This window comes from Oryx dammah, unplaced genomic scaffold (assembly GCF_014754425.2).
Source record: "Oryx dammah isolate SB20612 unplaced genomic scaffold, SCBI_Odam_1.1 HiC_scaffold_8, whole genome shotgun sequence".
NCBI lineage: Eukaryota > Metazoa > Chordata > Mammalia > Artiodactyla > Bovidae > Oryx > Oryx dammah.
This window is the reverse complement of record NW_024070192.1, coordinates 10,692,187-10,717,062: the sequence shown is the minus strand read 5'-3', so window position 1 is coordinate 10,717,062 and position 24,876 is coordinate 10,692,187. Positions and strand designations below refer to the sequence as shown.

At 53.2% G+C, this 24,876-nt stretch overlaps 2 protein-coding genes across 2 annotated transcripts; one reads left to right on the top strand and one right to left on the bottom strand.

Moving 5' to 3' along the window:
• SLC26A11 (solute carrier family 26 member 11) lies at positions 1-17,852 on the bottom strand. Its single transcript, XM_040244767.1, has 17 exons — positions 17,550-17,852; positions 16,245-16,468; positions 15,503-15,695; positions 15,009-15,094; positions 13,003-13,082; positions 11,825-11,967; positions 9,324-9,499; positions 8,808-8,880; positions 6,522-6,572; positions 5,415-5,475; positions 4,031-4,086; positions 3,694-3,834; positions 3,021-3,148; positions 2,586-2,685; positions 1,997-2,130; positions 1,593-1,665; positions 1-846 (listed from the first exon to the last, which is right to left on the bottom strand). Exons 2-17 carry the CDS (start codon positions 16,464-16,466, stop codon positions 755-757), a joined length of 1,809 nt encoding a protein of 602 aa, XP_040100701.1. The 5' UTR covers positions 16,467-16,468; positions 17,550-17,852; the 3' UTR covers positions 1-754.
• SGSH (N-sulfoglucosamine sulfohydrolase) lies at positions 17,704-24,856 on the top strand. Its single transcript, XM_040244769.1, has 8 exons — positions 17,704-17,887; positions 19,001-19,161; positions 20,640-20,745; positions 20,957-21,107; positions 21,439-21,595; positions 21,959-22,040; positions 22,523-22,726; positions 23,519-24,856. Exons 1-8 carry the CDS (start codon positions 17,791-17,793, stop codon positions 24,076-24,078), a joined length of 1,518 nt encoding a protein of 505 aa, XP_040100703.1. The 5' UTR covers positions 17,704-17,790; the 3' UTR covers positions 24,079-24,856.
• Positions 24,857-24,876: the final 20 nt, after the last annotated feature.

Sequence of the window (24,876 nt, the reverse complement as noted above, 5' to 3'; positions counted from 1 at the left end):
TCATCATGTCTTCTCTATTTATTATCACAACGAATAGTTCACAGCAATGACCGCATGAAAATGTGGGTCACAGAGCACCACGGATGAAATGATCCCATTTACATAACTGTAAACACACATCCACATGCTAAGTACACACATGTACGTGTACAGTGGAGGTCGGAGGTCGGGAGCTATCGCCAAAGTGGATGGGGGAGGGGAAGATTTCCGGTAGTTTTTACAATAAGCATGTATGGATTTTACAAAAACACCAAAGCTATCAGTTTTTTTAATTTAGAAAACACAACAAAGTTACTTTTCGTAGACACTTTTAAGTCTTTTGGCAAACCTTGGTTTTCCTCTCAACAACAGCACAGCCGCCGCCATCAAGAAGGGAACCCACCTGAGAGATGCCCGCCCTCCCTGTTTCCCCCGAAATCCAGGAAGGCGCTAGGGCGAGAAGAGGACCCCTCTCCTAGACCACGCTGAAATCCCCGCCCTTTCCTTTCTCACCTGGTCTGCCATTCTAGAAGGCTCTCTCCTAACCACTCTTTAAAAAAAAGAGTTCACATACAGCGAAGAGCAGGGAGGTACCTTTTCGGTCACCTCAGAGGAAGGGGTGAGTCCCACCTGTGGACTCCACATCATTGCCCTCCCCCTCCTCTGGGTCACCTGCTCAGGTTTCTCAGATCCATCTGCAAGGCGGCATCTGGCATCACAGTGACAAGAACCTTCCAGGAGACCCTCTGATGTTGGGCGCCCCTTGGCAGCCCACTCAGGCCTTTAGCAGGGCAATCTTGTGTTCCGGAACAGAGTCTTCACTGCCATTGTAGGGCTGGGTCCCTGGTTCTTGCTTCAGGTATTTCTCTGCAGAAAACACAAGGTTTTCAAACACTAAATAAGCGAAGTGAGGATGGGTCAGTTCAGGGAATGGGATTAAAGGCTGGCATTTTGGGGGACCTTGAGTGCAGAGAGTTAAGGTCCCTGGGCCAGTTTCACCTAAGTCTCCATCATCGTCCTCACCACTCTCAGTGCCATGATAACCCTCCTTATTGCTGGGCAGGTTCCTTGGCGTGGCTGGGCCCAACCTGCTTATCCAGCTCCTGCAGATCAGCTTCTGGCTGCTTCTAGCAGCAACATGGATGGATCTCACAGATACCAGGTTGAGCTAAGGAAGCCAGACACAGAATCCTTCTGATCCCACTACACGAAGTTCTAGGATGGGCTATGCTGACTGATGGTAGGAGAAATCAGAGCAGCACTTACTCCCAGTGGCAGTCAGGGGAATGAGGGAAACTTCTGGAATGATGGAGATGATCTCCACCCTAACTGGACACCCACCGCATTCATCTGTCAGGACTCAAACTCACACTTAGCATCTGTGCACTTCACTGTTTGTGAACTATGCCTCACATACAATCGTAAAAGATAAAACCCCAGAGCAGAAAGGCCCCCCGACAACCTGCCCACTGTCTCACTCTCGTCAGAGTGCGCCCCACTCTCAGACTCAAGCCCTGACCCCCCTGTCTCCCAGGGTTGCAGTCCTGTTGTCCTGGCCCCCAAGGCATGGGCAGTTGGGCCGCTGCGGCTCTGTGCTGACTGGCTGCGCTCACCTGCTTCTTCCAGGGTGCAGAAGTACAGGACTCCCTTCAGGTCAGCAGACAGCAGGACACGGAGGACAGGGACCTGTGGGGCAGACGAGCGCTGACTCCAGGCGGGAGCGCTGCCGTCCCAGCACGCTGCGCCGCAGGCTGCCTCACAGCTCCGCGAGAGGGCCGCGTCTTAAGGGAATACGCTCTGCGGGACAAGACGAGTGCTCTGCAAGCACGGGTTATAACGGAAGCGAGCAGAGCTCTGCAGCCTGAGGCCATGAGACGGGAGCCCGGCTGAATTCCTCACTGTGTGTCACTGGGCAAATCACTCAGCTTCTTTGAGCCTCGGTGGCCTCATCTTGACACAGAGAAGGTGACAACACAGCCCTCACCAGGCTACTTCCAGAGCAGGTGCCAACACCCACCTGCAGGCCGATGAGGGCAAGAGTGGCGCCCCGCTTGCGGAAGTCCTCCAGGAGCTCCCCAAGCCCTAGCACCACCGTGTAGTCGATGCCGCAGATGTGGGTGCAGTCCAGGGCCACAGAACGCGGCGGGGATGCTGGGGGGAGAGGAGAGGTCACACCGGGTGCAGGCCTCCACAGGAGGCCCTGGCCAGGGGCCTGGGGCCATGCGAGGCCATCAGGAGCACCTCCCCAGTGTGAATGGGAAAGGGAAAGGACAAGGACCCGAACCATTAGCTGTTTGGGGACAGCAGCGACTGTTTCCTTCACAGGGCAGACAAATAAGCCCCTTTCTCCCCTAAATATCAACTCCCAGAAGTAGTGTCCCCTTAGGGACACATGGTGGGGACCTGCCACCCTTAGTGCATGCAGACAGCGGGGGTGGGGGTTTCACTGGACACAACTCTGAAATGCCAGAGAGCCCCTGGACCCAAGGGCAGGCAAGCTCCTTCCTGACAGTTGAGGGCAGGATCTGGGGTTCAGCAGGAGCCAGGCTGGGTGCAGAGAAGGTGGTGGGGAGCTAGGGATGACCACAGCCCACGTGGCCACGTACTTTCCAGAGCCCGGCTCAGCAATGCCTCTCGGAGGGTCTCAATTGCAGGGAAGTGCAGGCCACTCGCCGGCTGCAGGACTAGCATTGGACCCTCTGACACCTGGGGACAGCAGGGGAAAGCCAGTGAGCCCCAGAGGCCGATTCAACAGGGCAGCTCTGCCAGGCTTAGGGTGGATACAGAGTGCAGAGCTGGCGGGAGCCCCCACCCATGGCCCCACCCACGGCCCCATGCACCACAGGAGAACAGTGTGCAGTTAATGCAGGAAGGTCACACCATCCACCAGGTGAAAGGTCACTTGGCAATACCTCGAGCCACAACCACGCCGAGAGCCAAAGTGTAAGATAGTAGGATCAAGGGGTCCACCCCACGGCATACTTCACCCCACTGGGCCCCCTGAGGCTGGTGGGGCCCCCTCAGGGAGGCAGATGGGCTACCTGTATTTTGGGTCTGGCCACAGAGTGCAGGAGAATCAGCACAGAAACCAGGGTGCCTGCCAGGATGCCATACTGGACTTCCCAGAAGCAGAGCAGGAACGTCACGCAGAGGGGCAACAGGTCCAGCCCTGAGAGAGGGGGTCCAGCTGAGAGGGGGACCCTCTTCGGCAAGCTCAGCTCCTAGCTACCTGAGCCCTCCGATGAGGACGCCTCACGTATGGCTTTCATGTAATGAGTAAAGGTGTCTTGGACCCCATGCAGCCCCCGAGGGACCGCCCCTGCCCAAGGACTTGGGGACTGATGCTGCTGACAGGCCATGCCAGCTCAAGGGTGTCAGAGGCAGGAAGTCCCTTCCTGTCTGGCCAACCTGGCCCCTGGAACGAGGCCACAGTGGGCACTTCTCAGGGGACCAAGGATAGAGGGATGCAGAAGTCACGTAAATCCCTCAACTCCTTTGAGAAACAAAATGGAGTCAAAACTTGTTATAGTAAATGAACTGCAGGTTCAGCGGACCTGGAGCTGCAATGACGGTGGAGAAGGGAGGCTGGGACGTGGGCCCTGTTGGTCACCCCAAAGACCCCGCCTTGCCCCAGCTGGGCTGGTGCGGGCAGCGGCCGACAGCAGGGGCAGGATCATTGATAAACCTCAGGGCCGACAGACCGGAGACACATACTCTTCACTCGCCAGAGCGTCCTCACGATCTTGGTGTCAAACAGGGGGACCACAGCCATGATAATGACGGCAGCCAGGGCAGACTTGGGGATATAGTAGAAGAGCGAGGTCAGGTAGTCCAGCGACAGCAGCACCAGAGCTCCTGTGGGGGTGTGGGGGTGCCATGACCTTGTGGCCCTGCCGCCATGACTCCCACCCAGCAAGGAGCCCCTCTGGGGACACAGAGCTGGGCGCCAGAGCCAACAGCACCTGCACCCCGGGCTCCTTCCTCTCCTTTCCTCCCATCTCACTGTCGTGGACACGGAAGAACATGGTTTGTGTGCTCCAGGGGTACTCACCCGTCATCAGGCCCCCCGCTGGGGTGCACACTCCTGACTGGGCATTCACAGCCGTCCTGGAAGGTGAGAGAAACCCATTAGTGGCTGTCAGTTGGACCGAGAGAGCAGTGGAGGTCCACACAGGTATGGCTGGTCTCTAGGAATGGGGGCTCCTGTGGTGGGAGGGGTGGGGGTGGGGGAAATGGGGGCCCTCAGCAATGTTGCCACCTAGTGGAGAGACTTAGACACTGGCGCACTGGGTCCTCTCACCAAGGGGGACTCCTGGGCCTTCTCAACCCCAAATAACAGATCAGCATGTCTGAGACAGGCCTAGTTGTAAATCCAGATGTCCAACACTGTAAATGTGCTAGATATCAGGGGACACAAAATATAACCTTAACTAAACAGGTCTGCAACCCAGTTATGCCAACGACAGCATATAAAAAGTTAACTTGAAAATTGGTTAGAGATTTTACTTCACGAATGCTAGTATAGCACCTACCAAGTGACCAGAAATTTTCTTTAAACTCCCTAAATAATTTTCGGAGACAGACAAGGCTGTCATGACTCTACAGACAGAGAGGCTGAGATGTGGGAGGCCGGGCCACGTGCACTGCACCCCCTCCACATGGTGGTTTGGGGTGTCAGGAGGTTTAGTGCTCAGACAGGGCTGGGTTGGGTTCCAGGACTTGGCCTGAGGGCTGGGCACTGAGGCCTCCTCTTCTCTTTCCAGCCATGGGCCTCCCTCCCACCCTGCCCTCCTGCTTTTGGGGGGTCCGTATGGTGACCCCACCTGACAGTCTGCCCCTTCTTCAGGCAGAGCTGCAGTCTTTCCCGCCCCCACTATCTTTCAGGAATTAACTCGAGCAACAAGATGCCAGGAACATTTCCATGCATGGGCATCTTTTTAACGTTAAACTGCAACACTGTGTGAGCATGCTCAGTCACTTCAGTGGTGCCGACCCTTTGCGACCGTATGGACTGTAGCCCATGAGGCTTCTCTGTCCATGGGATTCTCCAGGCAAGGAATACTGGAGTGGGCTGCCATGCCCTCCTCCAGGAGATCTTCCAGACCCAGGACTGAACCCACGTCTCACGTCTCCTGCACTGGCAGGCAGGTTCTTTACCCCTAGCTGTCACCTGGGAAGCCCGCAACACTGTGTACTGTTATAAAAGAAAACCAGCCAAAGAGGTGGGAAGCAGATGGAGCGGCCCCGTGCTACGTCTGTGTGAACTCTGTCAGAGTTGACCGAGGGGGAGAAGATGGATAGGGAGAACCACGAAAACGGCCTCAGGACATGGGAAGGACCCCGCAGGGAAGTCAGTTCTTCAAGTCGGAAGAAGACCTTTTGTCCCAGGCTGGGACCTCTCTGGAGACACAGAGAGGGAGCATGTGGTCACTCACCGTCCAAAGCTGCCTGTGACCGGGTAGGAGGAGAAGAGGGAGCCCAGGATGTTGGTTAAGCCTAGGGAGAAAACAGAAGGAAAAGGTTCTTGCAGGGGAAGGACCATGAAACAGAGCAGAAAAGGAGATGTAAAGGAAGGACACAGAAACCAAACAGAAACAGAAGACAGGAGGTGAGAGGCTCTACCCAGGGGGGCACCCTGTATCAGGTCATCCCTCCCTCTAGGAAGGACAAAACAAACCAGGATCTCTGTCAGTGTGCTGAGGTTGCCTCCAGCTATGAAGCAATTCTGACCCTGGCCTTGCCTGTGTGAGTGAGATATGCCTTTTCCTGTGTATAACAGAACAAAGAATCCCACTGCCCAGAAGTGGGGTGGTAGCTGAATAGGGCAAGCGCGCACAGGCCCAAAGTGCCTAGTCCTGCTGGGGTCCCTCATGGTCTGAGTTCCTTCGAAGCCACACTCCTTTCGTGAGATGACCAGCCAAAATGAAGCCTTTGATTAATCTGTACTGGACACACCCATGCCTGGAGCCTGGCTGGGAACTCAGAATGGAGTTAATCAGACCACATTCATCACCACTGGACTGTCAGCAGCCCTTCAGTCAGCGGACTTCACAAAGATGACCACAGTCTCCTTGGTTCCGCAAAACCCACAGCCAGTCCATAGGTTCAAGGCCTGCTCTCAAGATAGCGCAGATAACACTCATGATACAGACGTCCAGTCAGGGAGCCTGGGGCCAACTTGAGTCCTAACTCATCCACAGGGTGGGGCAAAGGCAGCCAAGATCCTGTAGGATCAGCAGGCTCACCTGAGATCTTACCTGGCCACATTCCTCAGCCATCTGATCCTCACCCTGGAAAGCCCCTACCCTAGCCCAAGAGGAACATTCCAGGTGTTTCTCGACCCAGAACAGGCCACAGCCTGTACACAGCAGGTGCTCAACGAGCCTCAGTCAGATTGGATACCAGATGTCGGTACCCTACTCCTAGCAATTAAACTGAGCCACCTGAGATGGGTCTAGGGCCCCACTCGGGCCAGCTGTGCACCCTGCGTGTCAGCACCAACACCACCCAGACCCCCAGAGCGCCCGCTGCTTGAGTCTTACCGATGGCCAGCAGCTCCTGGTTGGAGTTAATTCGGTAATTATTTTGAGACGCTAAAGAGAACGGACAAAACATTGTTACTAGATATGTATCATTGGGAAACTGTTTGTCAAATGATAAAACAGGATACCCGTTTCTCCTTATAGCACTGTATTTCATAAATATAAGGTATAAACACAGATAAAATATATCCGTATATGCAAAGGTATATGTGTCTCTGTGTGTTTACAAAAAAAAAACAAAAGAGAGTAGAAAGACATAGAATGAAATGTTACCAGCAGTTAATTGGGGTAGTGAGGGAAATGATAAGTGATTCATCTTTTCTTTATCAATTTCTGAACTTCCAATATTTTGTGCAACAGATATTGCTTTTATAAGGGAAGGATGTTTTAAACGAAAAGCTCTCTGGTTATAGATTACAATGACTAGAGAGTCTCAGATGAGGCCTAGAGAGATTAGGAGGAAGATTTAGGGGGAAACCATGGAGGAGCATGAATCTTAAGACAGCAGTTGGCAAACTTTCGGTAAAGTGCCAGACCATCAATACTTCAGTTCTGTTTTAATATTTACTTATTTGGCAGCATCAGGTCTTAGTTGTGGCACATGGGATCTTCTGTTGCAGTGCACAGAATCTCTAGTTGCAGAGTATGGGTTTAGTTATCCTGTGGCATGTGGGATCTTAGTTCCCCACCCAGGGATTGTACTCATGTCCCCTGTATTGCAAGGCGGATTTTTAACCACTGGACCACCAGCGAAGTCCTCAATACTTTATGTTTTTTTTCCTTTTTTTTAATCAAAAGCATTTTTTAATGCTCTAGGTTTTGAGGATCACATCTTCTGTCACATTGCTCTGCTCCCCATTATAACACAAAGTAGCCACACACCATGAAACAACTGAGCAAGAGACCACCTTAAAATAAAACCTTATTTGTGAACTCAAATAGGAATTTCATATACTTTTCACGTGTCCCCAAATCCTAATCTTCTTTAGATATTTTTTCAAACATTTAAAATGCAAAAGCCATTCTTAGGTAATAGGCAGCCGGCCATGGTTTACTAAGCCTTGATTTAAAAGTGCAACAAGCTTCGCAAATGAGCACAGAAGTCAGCGGACTTGAAAAGAAAACAGAGAGTTTTCTAAGTAATAAATAAGATGAGTAACACTTGTCACATGCAGATTCCACGATATGCCCCTCCAAATTAAAAAAAAAAAAAGGATCAGAAAAATAAAAACTAAACAAGAAAGATGTGAGCTGAACAGGTTGCACACTGAAATGTAGTGTGGTCTTGAGCGATTGTTGGTGTTTGCAAAGGAAAACCCCTTCGAATGAACTGCTTTAGAGTCTCCTTGGAATGGTCTAAGCATCCAGATGCTGGAACTTCAGGGAAAGAAACAGAATCCTGGCACAAAAGGGTGGGCAAGTAAACACAGTTTAGGTAGTCATAATAACAAACAGGTCATATATTTGAATTTTAACCTTTAGAGTCAGATTAGATCCAAACAAAGACTTAACCCTGTTACAGAACAGAAAGAGCACGTCATCCTCATGGACAACACGGAGCACAAGTCCAAGGACCTAAGACAGAGGTGGGGACACGTGAAGGGTTTGGCAGCCCCAGCTCAGGCAGAGGGAATCAGTATTGAGCGGCGAACACGTAAGTAGATTAACATTTCCCAGCCTCTAAGGGGGTGAGGAGGGGACAGACCAGCTGTGTTCAGACACCTGGAAACGGTACCTTGCTAAATTTTTAGGAATTTTGCTAACAGGTTGTCAAATACAGCCATTATTACCAATTAAATGAAAACTTTCAATTAAATCAATTACATTAAAAACAAAGATAATACTTAAAATGTGTCCATTCTTAATGTACTTTACTACCTTTCATTATGACCAATGAAATTACTTAGCTGTATGCATACAATGGATAGTGGCTATTTCATATCTCATCACAAGACCTGAATGTTCAGACTCCACATTCAGCTTGAAATTAGCTGGCAGCGGAAGGGTGTACACCACACACAGAAAGTTAAACTGGCAAAGGCTCAATGCAGGACCTTTTATGTCCAGAGAGTGGACTGTCAAATATTTTCAGCTACTGGAAGAGGTTTTTCATTGACAATCCATTTTCACTAATTTTTTTTCAAAAAACATAAACATGTGCTACTTGGATAAAAATTCAAAGTTTTAAAAATCAGAGCAGATAAAAGCAAGCAGGAGAGCAGGCAAGCAAGGCAGGCTGAGCTCCGGGTGAGGTGCCAGGGAGGGCGTGGGTGGTGAGCATCTTACCAAAGGATTTGGCCACTGCGATGCTCTCCAGGAGACCCATCAGGGGTACCACGACCAGCCCGGCCCCCATTCCCTGAGAGAGGAGAGAGGGGTGGTGAGTGACCCTCCGCTGAAGGACAGAACAGGTCTGACCAGGCAGTGACCCGAAAAGGCAAGCACTGGCTTGTCTATGTCTGACAGAAGCAAACATAACTCTAGCGGCAGGGCTGTGAGCTCACAATGCAAGGAGCAAGACACAGAGCAGAACACAACAAATTCCTGCCCTGCCAGCGTCCATGATGGCAGAAACACCCCTGGGCTCAAGACAGAAAAAATACCCGTGGTGTCCCTTGAGGCTGTGACTAATCAGGAATTCATTCACACCTGCCTCTGTACCAGAGATGCACCTTCCTGAGGACATAGCAGTCCGAGCTGAGGTCAGAGCTGCCCGTCACTAAGTTGATGCATCAGGAGATAGAACCGGGGCCAGGGGCACTGCAGCCTTGGCCAAACTGGCCAGGTTCTGTCTCTACCCACCTGTACCATCTCGGTGAAGGAGATTGTCCCATTGGCAGTGGTCACTGAGAAGGGAGGGATGTGGGCATCAGGGAGTCCCTCAGGTGTCTTCCCAGTTAGAACAAAAGGCTGGTATCCGGTCACCTGGAAGGAGTATGCGACCAAGGCAGCAAAGGAGACCACCAGGGCGTTGCGAGCTAGGATAGACGGTGAGAATGAAGGACATTAGCAGGATAAGGAGGGTCATCTCCAGAGAAAATTATAATCCTACATATGTATGTACATACAAAATTTGTTCTCTGATAATAATGGAGTTACATTAGAAATCAGTAGCAAAATACTAATTAGAAAATCACCAAATATTTGGAAACTAACTCCTAAAAGGCTCCTGGTTCAAAGGAGAAATGAAATAATCCACTCTTAAATAATCCACAATTCAAAGGAGATGCCAAAATGGAAATTAGAAAGCATTTAGAACTAAATGAAAGTGAAACTATAACCTATCAAAATTGTGGGCTGCAGCTAAACCAGTGCTGAACAGGGAAATTTATTATCCTGAACACTGTATCAGAGAAGAAGGCAGGACTCAAAGACCTCAGCTTCTGCCTTGAGATTTTGAAAAGGAAAGGTAAACTTAAGATCAGCCAATGCAAGGAAATAATATCAGAGTAGAATCAATGAACTAGACAAAAGCAATGGAGAGATCAATGTTGAGAGAAGAGAGAATCAAAAGTTCCGTGAGATAAATAAAACCAATACACTTCTAGGTCAGTTGATAAGGAAAAAGGGCAAGTGACCTGGGAGCAAGTCCTCACTCTTGTCATCCTTCCTACGTGACCTTGAGAAGTCTTATTTGGTTTGTCTGTTTTATCTTTCAGAGCCTTACTTCCCTCACTGGAAAAACAGGGAAAATAATATCCTATCCTCAAGGCTGTGATGAGAATCAAAAGAAGTGATGTTTGTGAAGTGCTTCCTGAGAGTCTGCATTTCCAACAAGTCTCCAAGCTGCTCTGAGCCCACACTTTGTCATACTTCTAGACAACAGAACCTGTTTTCATTATCTTACAGATGACTATACTAAAGTGCACAAAATTTTGAAAACAACTCATGCAAGTGCCAAGTGGCTAACCTAGGACTTGAAGCCAGGAGTTTTTCTTTTTTCTTAAACAGCTTTTTTTTAAAGTTACCTATAGATGGCTGTAGGAATACGGCCACACCTTGCAGCAGCATGCAAGGTCATAGCTGCTGGATCAGGAACCGTACCTGTGCGCCCTGCAGTTTCCACTGAATCACCAGATAAGTCCCCAGGAATTTTCACTATAAACCCAGTGCTCTTCCACCCTCCCCATCTGGAGTGCTAAACATTTAACCATGGCCTTCAGGGTGCAGAACAGGGTCTGGTGAGTGACTCTAGGGACTGAGAACCAGCTGGAGAATCTGGAAGTGATTCAAGGGCTAAGAATCTAGCCACCCCTTCTTCTCACATGTGGCTGGATTTCATGGCTGCCAAGGAGTAGGTCCAAGTGGGAAGGCCCACTAGATATCAGCACTTCTTGCTTTGCTATACTTGCCATTCTATTTCAGTGTCACCTACTGGTAGCTCAATGGACAGATTTCTATTGACATCCCACTCCCATCCCTCACCCCCACCACCCACAGATGGCACTTCAACCAGCCAATGGTCTCATGAACTCTCCTCATCTGGCAGCCTTTCACTTCAGCCTTTCTTTATAGATCCTCTGGTTGATTCCAGGCCCAAAGCAAAAGCTTTACCCTCTGAGGTGAAAAGTGAAAATCACTCAGTCGTGTCTCTTTGTGACCCCATGGACTATACAGTCCATGGAATTCTCCAGGCCAGAATACTGGAGTGGGTAGCCTTTCCCTTCTCCAGGGAACGAACCCAGGTCTCCCACACTGCAGGCAGATTCTTTCCAGATGAGCCACAAGAGAAGCCCAAGAATACTGCAGTGGGTAGCCTATCCCTTTTCCAGCAGATCTTCCTGACCCAGGAATCGAGCCAGGGTCTCCTGTACTGCAGGTGGATTCTTTACCATCTGAGCTATTAGGAAAACCCTTACCCTGCAGAGGGATCAGTTTGTCTCAGTAGAACTAGTTTTCTCCCCCAGAGACCTGCCAGGGTTTCTCAGCCTTCACACTGCTGTTTTGGGTCAGATCATTCTTTGCCACAGGCGACTATGCATTGCAGGATGTTTAGCGATGTCCCTGCTCTCCACCCATCACATGCCAGAAACAGCTTTGCCCCTCAGGGCTAACCAAAAATGTCTCTGGACATTGGCAAAAGTCCCACAGGTGGGCGGCAGGGGCATGATGTACAAAGTCATTCCTGGCTGAGAACTTCTGCTGCTAAAGCAGTTTCCAGGCTGGCTGCATATCCGAACCACCTAGTGAGTGACGTGAGAATCTCAAGGGGTGGGATTCCAGTTCCTGGGGTGACTACAACATGAGTCCAGGTTATACAAGACAGCTGTGCAAGTGCTCCCTCGGCTGGAAGCCTTCCTCACCTGTGGTGGCAGTCCAAACCAGCCCATGGCTGAGCCGCACTCCAGTGGGCATCTCGGGATGGACAGGAGGCACGTGGTCCCGCATCAGCTTCAGCACCAGCAGCAGCACCATGCAGACCAGCCCCAGCACTGCATCGCCCACCCTGCAGATGGACACCGGTCACCGCCCGACCCCACCGACAGCGCCGGCCTTCTGGCCTTTGGCTGCCGGAACATTTTCTCTCTTGAATGCTCTTTTTGCTTTTTCCTAAGAAATCTGTGTCCCTATTCCACTTCAGATCTTTATTCTAAACTTAGTAGGTATGCAGGCCCTAGGGGTTGAGGGCCAGATCACAGTGGGAGTTGCACTACTACTCACAGTTTGTTTGTAGCTCTCTGGGCTACAAATGCCTCGTTGGTTCCAGAAGACTCACTTCTGACTAGTCATTTCCACTGCCCCGTGACCCCCACCAGGTATATCCTATGGGCCGGGAACCTCAGCAGCAGATGGGAAGAGGACGAGTCACAGGGTTTCTCCCCGACTCCCTCCAAGTAGCTCGCCCTACAGCTCTCTCCAGGTCATTTCTTCCTCTTGCCTCTCCAGTCAGAGAGGGGTCCTGACCTGTGGCCAAGAGCATCTCCTATTTGTTCCTTTAACTCACTGGCCCTCTGGGAGATGCAGCTCCATCTGAGGGAGGCGCTTGCTGAGGGAACCGCCTCTACCTGCCGTCCACCCCTTGGGCACCTGCGTATCTGCTGGCCTCAGCCTCTCCCTGCCCTACGTCCTCCTCTTGGCTGAACTATGAATTCTTTGAGTGACAGACTGCGTGCCCTTCCCTTTCGTGGTCTCTTCTTACTTCGACCATCTGAGAAAGCCCTGCATGGGGTCATGCTGACCGGGGCACTGGACTGACTGGAGCAGAGCTTCTCAAGCTTCAATCAATATGCTGGCCAATCACCTGGGGCTCTTGTCAACCTGATCAGTTCAGCGGGTCTGGGCCAGCCAGTGTGTGTGTATCTTACCAGCTGCCAGGTAATGCCAATGGTACTGCACATGGGGCCCCTGTTTAAGCAGCAGGGCCCCAGAGAGTCGACTGGAATAAATGCCACCTGGGAGTGGAAATGGGGAGGGGACAGGGAGGGGGTCTACAAGGAAGAGCTTCCTAATACAGGGGGGAGACACTCAGCCGCCCGGGTACCTGGTCTCTCCGATGTTGTGGAAAGTGTAATACACTTGCAGGAAAAACTGCCTGGGGATGTGCTGCAGTCCCAGCAGGTTCTGTTCAAACAGAGACTGTGGTTAGACAACCTTCTGCAGCATAAATCCTGAGGCCTCTCCCTTGCAGCATGGTAATGCCGTTCTAAAACGAGTCCCCTACCCCCAAGCGCCCTTCCCGCCCTTCCCGAGGGAAAACACTTGCTGGCTCTACCGGGCTTGTCTAAGTCCATTCCCAAAGCCCCCACACGGGCAGGTGAAAGTCACCCCTCCCCAAGCGAGAGGGGATGCAGAGGGCATGTCACAATGTTCACGTTGTTTCAGGGCTTTGCAAATTATTTTCCTGTCCTAGGAAAATCAGCATGGGCGACCTCAAGCCAAGGAAACTGGTTCAACAAGTGCCCTGGTTAAGTGTCCAGGGTCTGGCGTCCTGGGGCCCCAACCCGCCCGTGCAGACCCGGCTGCCTGAGGCCGGCTAGCGGCCCGCCCGCCACAGAATAGGCCCCGCCGCCATTGGCCCGAGACCGCGTCCGTCACTCAGAGGCCCGCCTGCCGGGCACCGCCCCCTACCGGAAGGAAAAATCTGCGCAGGCAGGCAGAACTGCGCGGGTGGCGCCGCGGGCCCCCCACCAAATCAGCAGTCCTCGTCAGGGAGAAGGGGCGCCGCTCTGTGCTTTAGTTCTTTATCTGGCTGGGATCAGAAGGGGCAGTCGAGGCCAGACTCCCAGGGTGGTCAGGCTCCAAGGACCCCAAAACCCGCTGTGCACACAGCCATTGAAGGGGAAGGACACTGAGGAGGGCAGACACAGAGAGGGGTCTCTGTCCTGTGCAGGGGACTCCTGTTTGGGCAGGTCAAGAGGAACCCCACCCCACCCAGCCTAAAGGCTCTCAGAGGGCTGTCATGACGTAGTCAAGGTTTTGAAGACAGGGCCTAGGGTTGTCGAATAGGAATGTGTAAAGCAGCTACCCTCACTGTGTTATGAAAAAAAGAACATTTCTTGACTCTAAAAATGAAGGATAATGTTTCCAGAATAAAGGACACAGCATCCCACGAAATGGCATTTGCCAAGCTTACCCTGACATATGTGTGTACATAATCTATTCTTTGAATTTACCCACATTGTTCTAGGCTGTTTCCTCCCCTGTAAATGGAGATAATGATAAGCTTACCTCCCAGAGGACTCGTGAGAACTAAATGCAGGGTGCATTCAGTCCCACACCCAAATGGGTCAGCTACCCTAGTCTCTCTCACATGTACCCCTCTGGGGCTTTGTGTTCTCTTTCTTACTTGGCCTCCATCCTTGAAGACTGTCACCGGCCAGGCTGAAGCGGAGCCTGACTGTGGTAATCACACCATGGAGAGCCTGGTGTGTGCACGTGTCTGTTGCCCTGAATCTCTACGATTCAGCTCAGTTTCATTCTGCTCAGCACAGCTCGGGACAGCCACATTGGAAACTGTCTCTGCCCTCCAGGCACTCAGAACCCAGTGGAAGGAGAACAAATGATATCCTCAGATGACCAATGATTACTGATTCCAATACTTGCCACAGACGTTTAAATAGAAACATAAAGGAACATGGTAGTTGAAAACACTGAATGAGAAGTTGGGAGTGGGGAGACATAAAAATGAAATCACCTAGAGGGAGCAATCTGCTTGCCAAAATTTTGGCAGTATGCTTGTGACCTGTGAAGACCTGCTGGCTGAGTGTGTATTTGAGGCTGTAGGACTCTGTGAGGTGAACCAAGCACTTAGGCATGAAAACTCTGACAAGTGTGGGGGCTGTCATTACTGGTTCCCCAAATTACCTGTGGTAGAACCTGGCCATCATTCAAGATCTCCCCCAAAGGATGGTTTTATTAATGGAGACTCGGTGAGCACCACAGGCTCTGGACCCTCAAAGAGCGGGAGTTTGACAGGCCCACACATATCAGGACATGGCCTTGGTCCTGTTAGCCGGTAGGTGCCCCAGGGCCAACTAGTGTGCCTACCTTGATCTGCCCAAAGCCGATGATGATGGCAGCAGCCGAGGTGAAACCTTTAATGACGGGACAGGAGATGAAGTCCAGCAGGAGCCCTGGACAGCCAAGAAGGAACACCACGCTGGTCCCAGCCCTACTGGCTCAGCGTGGGCTGGGAGTGGTGAGGGCTGGACTGGAGCTAAAGACTAGTGGAGGGCATGCCCTGTTTGGGCTGGTTTGGAGAGCAAGGGAGACTATGGACTGAGCCCCTGGGCACTTCTCCAAGTGTTCTGGCTGAGCATAATAGGGGAGGGCTGAGAGTCATCCTTCCTTAGACAGACAGACACACACACACACACTGCATAATAGGGAAGGGCTGAGAGTCATCCTTCCTTAGACACACACACACACACACATGCACTGGGATAGCCCTTGAAATACAAAGAAGGAACTGCTGAGGCATGGCATCCCCAGGAGGAGAACTGTAGCCCCCCACTCATGGCAGGAAAGCCTGAGAATCTTACCTAAGCGCAGGAACCCCATGCCTAACTGGATACAGCCCGACAGGAAAGCCAGCAGCACAGCGTACGCAGGCTCGTGAAAGGTGTAGAAGGAGACCAGGAGGGACATGATGGCCGTGGGGCCCAGAGTCACATCTCGGGAGGTGCCCAGGAAGAAATATACGAAGCACCCCATGAAGGCAGAGTAGAGGCCGTACTGTTGGGCAGAGAGAGCAATGAATACCCAGGAGGCTCATGGCACACCCCGATGGGTCCCTGGCGTAGCTGACTGAGCAGAGGAATCTGTGTTGTCTGTTGTGTATTCTGGACACAGCAGTGTACACAGGCAGGGCAAAATGCTTACCCTCTGTTACCCAAGGTTGTGGACCTACAGTGATTAGGGGCCTCTTTTCTACCCACATCCACCTGGGGCCTAGTGTTCTTATGTCTGAGTCCGTGAGTCTGAGAAAGGGTTCTTAAAGCCAGGGTGAGTCATCTCACTGGCCCCATCAGGCCATCCAGAACTAGCTTGGGGCCTGTGTGTGACAACTGTGACAAGAAGGGTTACAGGGGCATGTGTCTGCCCAAAGGCCATCACATGCTCTAGGTTATAAAATAAGGCTTTGTTGGACTGGAGCCCAGGGTCCCCCCTTGTCTGGAGGGGATACTATGCGTTTCTACTCCGCTCCTGGACGAGCAGTAAGGTCTGGAGTGGGGTCAGGCTGAGGGGAAAGGAGGTGGGGGGCAGCAGGGGCAGCCATCTCACCTGGGGAGGGAGTCCAGCCACCTCGGCATAGGCCAGCGCCTGGGGAATGACTGTGAGCCCGACTGAGATCCCAGCGATGAAGTCCATCTTCAGGGCGTACCAGGTGTAGTCAGGCAGCCAGCCCAGGAAAGGCAGCCACTTCTGCATGGTCTCAGTGGACCAGCAGCAGGACATAGGGGCAAAGCCCTTGGGTGGCTTCATAGGAGACATAGGCGGCGACATGTCTGGAGCGGGGGTAGGACACAGACCAGCAATCAGTGTCTGGGCTTCAGAAAACCCAGCAATAAGCGGGGAGGGGGTTGCCCAGAGACACCAAGAGATGCGCCATTGGTTTACTCCCACGTAGGGGGGTGGAGCCAGACGGGTTAAATCTCCCCCACACCTTGCTAATCTGAGACAGGAAACCAACACCTTAGGTAGAGGAGCCCCCAATCGAAGGCACAGTGCCCACTCCTCACCGACTGCTCTCCGTGAACCCCACTTGCCCAGACCCTAGGTGCCTTCCCTTCCGCCATCAACTCTGGCCCAGGGGGAAAAAAAAAAAAGATTTCTCAATGAGAAGCCTAAATACTAATGAAACTCAAGGTTTCGCTTTCCAGGAAAATTTATTTCCTTTTTTATTTCCCCATCTCCCTGGAAATTTAACGGGGAGCAGTGCAGAGAAAAGCAGGTCCACGGTGACAGCCATAGCTGTCCGGCGAGTGGGTGACTGGACGTGCGAGCGTCCTGAGATTTTCCAAGTGCGCACCATGGAAGGCTCCACCCACTACGGCAGACTGCGGCGCTGTGGTGGGGGGGCTCCCATCCCAAGGCTGCGCCTCACCCCAACCCCCACCTGTGGCGTTTCATCTTTAGAGGCGTCCTAGGTATTCTAGTCGGTTCTGAACGAACGTCAGCGGGTCCCTCACTAATTCGGGTCGCGCATTCTCTGGCGCCCCTGGCGCAAAGCCCGTCTCAGCCCACCCCCTACTCCCGGTCCCCGCGAGGATGTTACGGACAGAACCTGCCTCCCACCCCCAAAGCCTCTTGCCCCGGAAGCTGGGGTCTAAGACGTGGGGATTCCACGCCGGCTGACCGTCTGTGGCCTGCTAGCCCCAGCAAGACGGAGGCTGTAGGGGACCTGGTGGGGATGAAGTGGGTAGGGATAAAGTGAGTGGGAGCGGGGTCCCCGCGGGAGGCGCCCGCACTCTCGGACCCCACTTCTCCCCCCGACTCGGCCGCCCACCAGCGATCCCGGCCGGTACCCGGGCGGCTAGCTCACCCGGTCCCGGTCCCAGGCCCCGCCGCCGTCCGCCGCGCACTCACCGGACGCCACTGCTCCGGATCTCCCGTTGTCTCTGCAGCTCCGGGTTTCCCGTCGTCTCCGCAGCGGGTCTGCAGAAACCGGAGAGGGAGGGGGAGCGGGAGCGGGGGGCGCGGCCTGGGCGGGCCTGGTGTACACGTGACCGAGGGCGGGGCGGGGCGGCCCTGGTGCTCACGTGACCGCGGGGCCGGGGGCCGGGGGCCGGGAGCCGGGGTGGGGGGGCGCCAGGCTGGAGCCGCCACCATGCGAAGCTCTGGGCAGGTCTGCTGGGTGCTGCTGATCTCCGTGGGTCTCTGTTGTGTGCATCGGGCGCGCCCCCGGAACGTGCTGCTGATCCTCGGTAAGTGTTGACCCGCTGGCACCCCGGGTACTGCCCTCCACCGCCGCCGGTTGGCTCTCCCAGAAGCGCCCAGTGCTAACTCTCAGTGCCCTGCAGCCCCCATTTCCATTCATTCCCCGTCTCATTTCTTTGCTGGCCCCAGACTCTGTGGTCAGCTCCTTGGAGAGGCAAGCAGAGGCGGCCCTGCCCGCTGGAGGGTCTGGAGGTATCGGCACCAGCATTCACACTCCTCTCCTCACCCGGGTTCTGACCCTGTACCCCGGAGCAGCCCAGGCTAGCTCTGTGGTCTCCGCCTCCGCATGGGAGGCTGGGCGGTTTTCCAGAGATTACGGAGCGGATGCCAGAAGAGGGGCCGGTGCCCAAGGCCCCAAAGACCAGCCAGGGTGCCCTCGGGCTCTCATCTTCTCCCCAGCAGTGATAACCCCCTGTTTGCCCTTCCTTTTTTGGACCCCAGAGCGCGGTAGCTCAGCTCTCCTCCTCCTGGCTTGAAGAGAGCAGCCTCCCACCCACCTTCTCCACTGGCCCCCACCACCCTGAAACCCGAAGTTCCTCTAGCACCCCGCTGTTCACGAGACTTCCTGTTTGGGTAACCAGGGCCCAGCTCTCACAAGACAACCCAATTCTTTTCCTCTTTTGAGGTCTGGCTGTCTGCCAGGGTCTCGCTTTCTGATTAACATTGTGGTCTTGGGCAGGCCCTTCAGCTAATTGTAACACAAACAGCCCTGCACTGAGGGACTCCCTTCAGCTCCCCCACTCTTAGGGGCATGGGCAGAGAACCTGCGTGTGGATCCATATCCTCATGCATGTCTTCAGAGCCCAGGACTGCATGGGCATACCTGCCTGGATCTCAGGCCTACCTGAGTTGTCTCTCTGCCTCCTAACATGTTCACCCACTTTTCATACATGTCTGGTGGCATTCTTACTCAAGTAACAGGCCTGCTGAATATCATGCCCACCTGGGAATCACACCTGCTGGGTATCACACCTGCCCAGGTATCATAACCACCTAGCCATCACTGGCCCAGGCCACTGCAGCAGGACCCGGGTCTCTCTCCCATATGCTGCTCCTTCTGAGCCCAGCCCACTGTGTCCTTTGTTTTCCATCTTCCTCAGCCGACGACGGAGGCTTTGAGAGTGGTGCCTACAACAACAGCGCCATCTCTACCCCTCACCTGGACGCCTTGGCCCACCGGAGTCTTGTCTTCCGCAATGCCTTCACCTCTGTCAGCAGCTGCTCACCCAGCCGCGCCAGCCTCCTCACTGGCCTGCCCCAGGTGAGGGCGGCAGGAGGAGGGAGTGCCCCAAGGCCTCTGCTGCTGAAAACACTTCCCTTGTCTCCCTGGGCATTGTCCACCTTCCCTCCCTCACCCCCAGCCAAATAGTCCAAGTGCAGCCCTGCTCCACCACTCTGTGACTGTGAGCAATCACTTACTTCTGTGAGCCTCAGTCTCCTCGCCTGTAAGATGGGGTCATGATAATAGCTCACTCCTGGAATCACTATCGGATTGGCCAAGTTAACACCCTATGTGTAAAGCTCATAGTAAGATGGCTGGCGGGTGTTTGCTCAGCCCAGTGTTCATTCTTGTCATGATGTTGTCCCAGGAGCTTGTGTGACAGTAAAAGCTGCCATTTAAGGCACTTACTCTATTTTTATTGAGCCGATACATATATATATATAATTTAAAAATTTTCTGTTTTAACTGTTTTAAGGATACAGCTCAGTGGCATTAAGTACATTTAACATTGTTGTGTAACCATCACCATCACCCAGGACGTTTTTATCACCCAAACTGAAATTCTATGCCCACTAAACAGTAATTCCTTCCCACTGCACCACCAGCCGCAACCACCAGTCAACTTTCTGTCTCTTTGAATTTGGTTACTCTCGGCACCTCACGTAAGTGGAATCACACAGTATTTGCCTTTTTGTGACTGGCTGGTTTCACTCAGCATAATGTCCCCAAGCTTCACCTGAGTAGTGGCACGTGTCAGTAACTCACTGCTTTTCAAGGCTGAGTAATGTTCCGTTGTGTGATAGAGCATATTTTATCGATTCATCTGTTAATGGACACTTGGGTTGATTCCACCTTTGGCTATTGGAATAATGCTACTGTGAACCAGGTATACATGGGCACTTACTCTTGATGTGTTACCTCACAACATTATTTTATGGGAGCACAGCTGTGGTCTGTGCGTTTCTTTCTGAGAGCCTGAGCCAGTGAGGAGAAGGCCTGCATAAAGAGGAGACTGTGACCTGGACACAGAAGCTTCCCAAAAGGTTAATCAGGCAGCTGTAGGCCATGTTCACCTCTGGATAGTAGGCTGCAGGAATAAGGACAGGGATTTACCTTCTTGTATCTCTCTAGTCTGAGTTTGTAACATGTATGACAATTTCTTTCATGCTATACAACTGCTTGCTGGGATGGCTTTCACTCAGTAGTGTGTGGTCTTGATAGAAAAATTGGAAAGTATAGATATGCAAAAAGAAGAAAATAAAGGCTACTCCTAATTTTGGTGTACATCCTCCCAGTCTGTTGTATTTCCTGGGAAATACAAAGTCCCATGGGAAGGACCTGTGGGCCTGTTGGGCGGGGAGTGAGAGATGGAGAAAACCTCTCCAAGGACGCTAAATCAGGGGCCTGTGAAGGGCCAGGTTGGTGAGCCTGGGAGAGTGGGAGCGTTGCAGGGGGGCACGGAGGGGAGGGGTGGTAGGACCAGGTGGCCTCCTGCGTCACAGCATCTCTGCTCGCAGCATCAGAACGGAATGTACGGCCTGCACCAGGATGTCCACCACTTCAATTCCTTCGACCGGGTGCAGAGCCTGCCGCTGCTGCTGGGCCGAGCTGGCATTCACACAGGTGAGGGGCTTCATGTGGCCCCAGGGGCAAGAGAGAAGCTTCCCATCCTGCCCCAGAGATCCTGACTGGGCTATGTATGGGCACATGAGAACAAGGACTCTGCTGCCCTCCTGGAGGCCATACAAGACACAGGGTCTGGGGAGTAGAGAAGAGGGCAGAAGGGAATGAGAGACCAAAGGGGCTCCTAACAGGCCTGTCTCCCTGGCTCCAGGCATCATTGGGAAGAAGCACGTGGGGCCGGAGATGGTGTATCCATTTGACTTTGCGTACACGGAGGAGAATGGCTCTGTCCTCCAGGTCGGGAGGAACATCACTAGAATTAAACTGCTGGTCCGGAAATTCCTGCAGACGCGGGGTGACAGGTGCGCAGAGAGTCCCGCCCCCTAGCCAGACCTCTGGGCAGTTAATACTAGATGCGGCTCCCAGAATCTTTGGTTAGGATTCTTGGAGTCCTCAGACAGCTGGGCTGTGGGTGGGGGAGAAGATTCCAGATACTCAAGTTGATCTGGTCAGAAGAAGAGGAGACATGGGGAACCTGAGGTGGCACGGATCACAGGTTATTGGTTGTAGGGGAGTAGGCAAAGCTGAGGGGTGTTCCTTCCTGAAGGATGAGGCTCCTCAGGGTAGAAGTAGGGTGATGGGTCAACCATCTGACCTTGACCTCAACGCTCAAGCCCATCCCTCCACCTGCAGGCCTTTTTTCCTCTATGTTGCCTTCCATGACCCCCACCGCTGCGGGCACGCCCAGCCACAGTATGGGGCATTCTGTGAGAAGTTTGGCAATGGGGAGAGTGGCATGGGGCGGATTCCAGACTGGACCCCCCAGACCTACAACCCAAAGGATGTGCAGGTAGGAGGGCCCCTCTCCACGTTTCCAAGAACTACCTTTCTTCTTCCACTTTGTAAATCGGGGAACCTGTGCCCCTCTGGTGGGTTTGCAGCCCTGGCCCCACATGTATAAGAAGAGATTCTCTGACCCATTGGAGCCAGGTCCCCATCCATGGGATGGCAGAGAAAAGGGAAAAGACATGGATGATGTCCCCGGAAGCATGGATCTTCTGGATTAATCCATTCAGGAAGGAAGATGATTTCGGGCCCTGGGAGCAGGGCTGGCACCTGTCTCTCCCACCCCAATTTAAGGACTGACCACTCTGTCTCCTCCCTCAACCCATCTGTTCTAACCTTGACTTCCCACCCACCTGCCCCATCCCAGGTGCCTTACTTCGTCCCTGACACCCCAGCCGCCCGAGCTGACCTGGCCGCTCAGTACACCACCATTGGCCGGATGGACCAAGGTGGGTTCAGGGAGCCCAGGCAATGGGATAGGGCACATCTCAGGCCCCTGTCTTAGACCAGAAGCCAGAAGTCACAATGTTGCGGGGTTGTGTTTCCTTAGGGCTTCTGAGGGTCAGTTCTTCTCGCCTCTTCCAGCTTCCTATGGCCCCAGGTGTTCTTTGGCTCTTGGCTGCTTCATTCTGATCTCTGCCTCTGTTATCATATGTCTTCCTCCCGTGTCTTCTCCTTAGTCCTTGTCCCTTCTCTTTATATAAAGACACTCATCACTTGATTTAAGGACAGCTTAGGTACTTTAGGATTATGTCATCTCGAGATCCTTGACTTAGGATCGCTGGGCAGGAGGCCCGGCTGGTGGGAAGGAAAGAGGGGTGACTGAAGGAATCGATGGTGCAGGGCCTGATGAAGAAATGCGGGAGTGCACACACATTCCCATGACTGCGCGTCTGTGTCTGAGCTCTGCTCTCCCCTCCACACCCTGCAGGGATTGGACTCGTGCTCCAGGAGCTGCGTGGAGCAGGCGTCCTGAATGACACCCTGGTCATCTTCACGTCTGACAATGGGATCCCCTTCCCCAGCGGCAGGACCAACCTGTACTGGCCAGGCACTGCAGAGCCCATGCTGGTATCGTCCCCAGAGCATCCGAAACGCTGGGGCCAGGTCAGTGAGGCCTATGTGAGCCTCTTAGGTAAGACTCTGCATCCCATACAGCAGGGATGGGGTGGCTGTGGGGGGTAGGGGAGGAAGTGAATGTTTAGTGGGACCACAATGTCCAGATGTTGCTCCTAACCCACTACCTTATGTGGTTGCCACTCCAGTGAGAAAGGGGTGGTCACCCCCATTCTACAGTTGCAAAAATGAGACTCAGAGGCGTAAAGTAAGAAGCCCAAGGTCACACAGCTTGTAAGCACCAAACTTGGATTCTAGCTTGGGTCTCACTGCCTTCACGCCTGGTCATTTTTCCACTGGACCTTTGGGGAGCATCAGTCACCTGGAGCACTTGCTAGGATCCAAATATCCCACTGCATAGAGTCTGATTCAGTAGGTCTGGGATGGTGTCCAAGAATTTGCATTTCTGATAAGTTTCCAGGTGTTTCTGATGTGCCTTGAACCCACTTTGAGGGGTCAGGGCAGTAGCATTCTTGGGCCCCCATGGCTCAGGGCTCACATCTTCTTTGGCTCCAAGGTCAGGGAGTGTTAGGGCTGCAACACAGAGCAGGAATAGGTCCCTAGGGGCCTTCCTCAAGGATTTTAGAATTCTGGGTATCACCGAATTGGGGCCTCCTGTTATACTGAAGGCATCATAGCCCGGAGGGTGACGCAGCAGCAATGGGTTGACCCATAGCAGCTTCTCCCTGTTGGTGATTTGATGTGTGAGGCGGCCCACCAGCTTCCAGAGAGGCTTGGATTCACCCTTTCCAGGGGGCTGGACCTAGTGCCCTGGAGGGCCCGCCCTGCTGAGATGCCATCTCCTTTCCAGATCTCACACCCACCATCTTGGATTGGTTCTCCATCCCCTACCCTAACTATGCCATCTTTGGCACAAAGACCGTCCAGCTCACTGGGCGGTCCCTCCTCCCAGTGCTGGAGGCAGAACCCCTCTGGACCACGGTTTTCGGCAGCCAGAGCTACCACGAGGTCACCATGTCCTACCCCATGCGCTCCGTGCACCACCAGAACTTCCACCTGGTGCACAACCTCCACTTCAAGATGCCCTTCCCCATCGACCAGGACTTCTACGTCTCACCGACCTTTCAGGACCTGCTGAATCGCACCACGGCTGGCCAGCCCACGGGCTGGTATAAGGATCTGCATCACTACTACTACCGGGAGCGCTGGGAGCTCTATGACAGGAGCCAGGACCCCCACGAGACCCACAACCTGGCTGCCGACCCCCGCTACACCCAGGTTCTGGAACTGCTGCAGACCCAGCTGGTCAAGTGGCAGTGGGAGACCCATGACCCCTGGGTGTGTGCTCCAGATGGGGTGCTGGAGGAGAAGCTGGCTCCCCAGTGCCGGCCACTCCACAACGAACTGTGAGGCTCTTCTCACCCCTACAGTAGGGACCCCGCTGTCCTGAGTCTGAGCTGTGTCTTGGCGCATGAATTCCTGGGGGGTACCCAAGATGCTGCAGGATCCCCAGCCTGTGACATGAGGATGGTCTGGGGACCTGCAGGGAAAAAAGGGGTTGTGACATGGGGCTTAAGACACTCTTGGTTCTTTGGAAACCACAGACATTCTTGTGCCCCTCACCTGAGAGGAGATGGGTTTCCATGTGCCACGAGGGTGGGCAGTGGGTGCAGACCACACTCAGTGTGGGAACAGCATCTGTCAATCCTGGTCTGGACAGGGAGCCTCTGAAGGACCTTTGGGCTTTCTTCTCCCTTCACTTTGCCCATAGTCAGGCTCCCAACCCCTGGGCTGGGTTTCCGTGAGACTGCTGATTCTTGGCAGGCTCCTTGAGTGACGGGTTTCATCCTGGGGTCTGTATGGGCCGAGCTTACCCTTCTTTTTGAGAGGGTCCCAGGATGAAGATGCCACTGCTGAAGGCATGAAACTGCCCCATTCACTGGGTAAATCCTGGATGAACACAAGTCTGTAGCACAGACAGCACTCAGGGGGTGCTTCAGACCTTCCCTGCCTCCGCCCGCCTCGGAGCAGAAGCTCTGCCTGGGAAAGCCCAGAAAAGGGGCGTTCTCTCAAGTGGATGGGCTCCTGTCACCCTCCTATCATCTCCATCCTGCGGAACATGGGAGGGAAGCCACAGGCCTGAGCATTTTGTAAAAGTTCTTATTTTAGTAAAATATATCAAAGTTCATTTTCTGAATTTGTTCATGA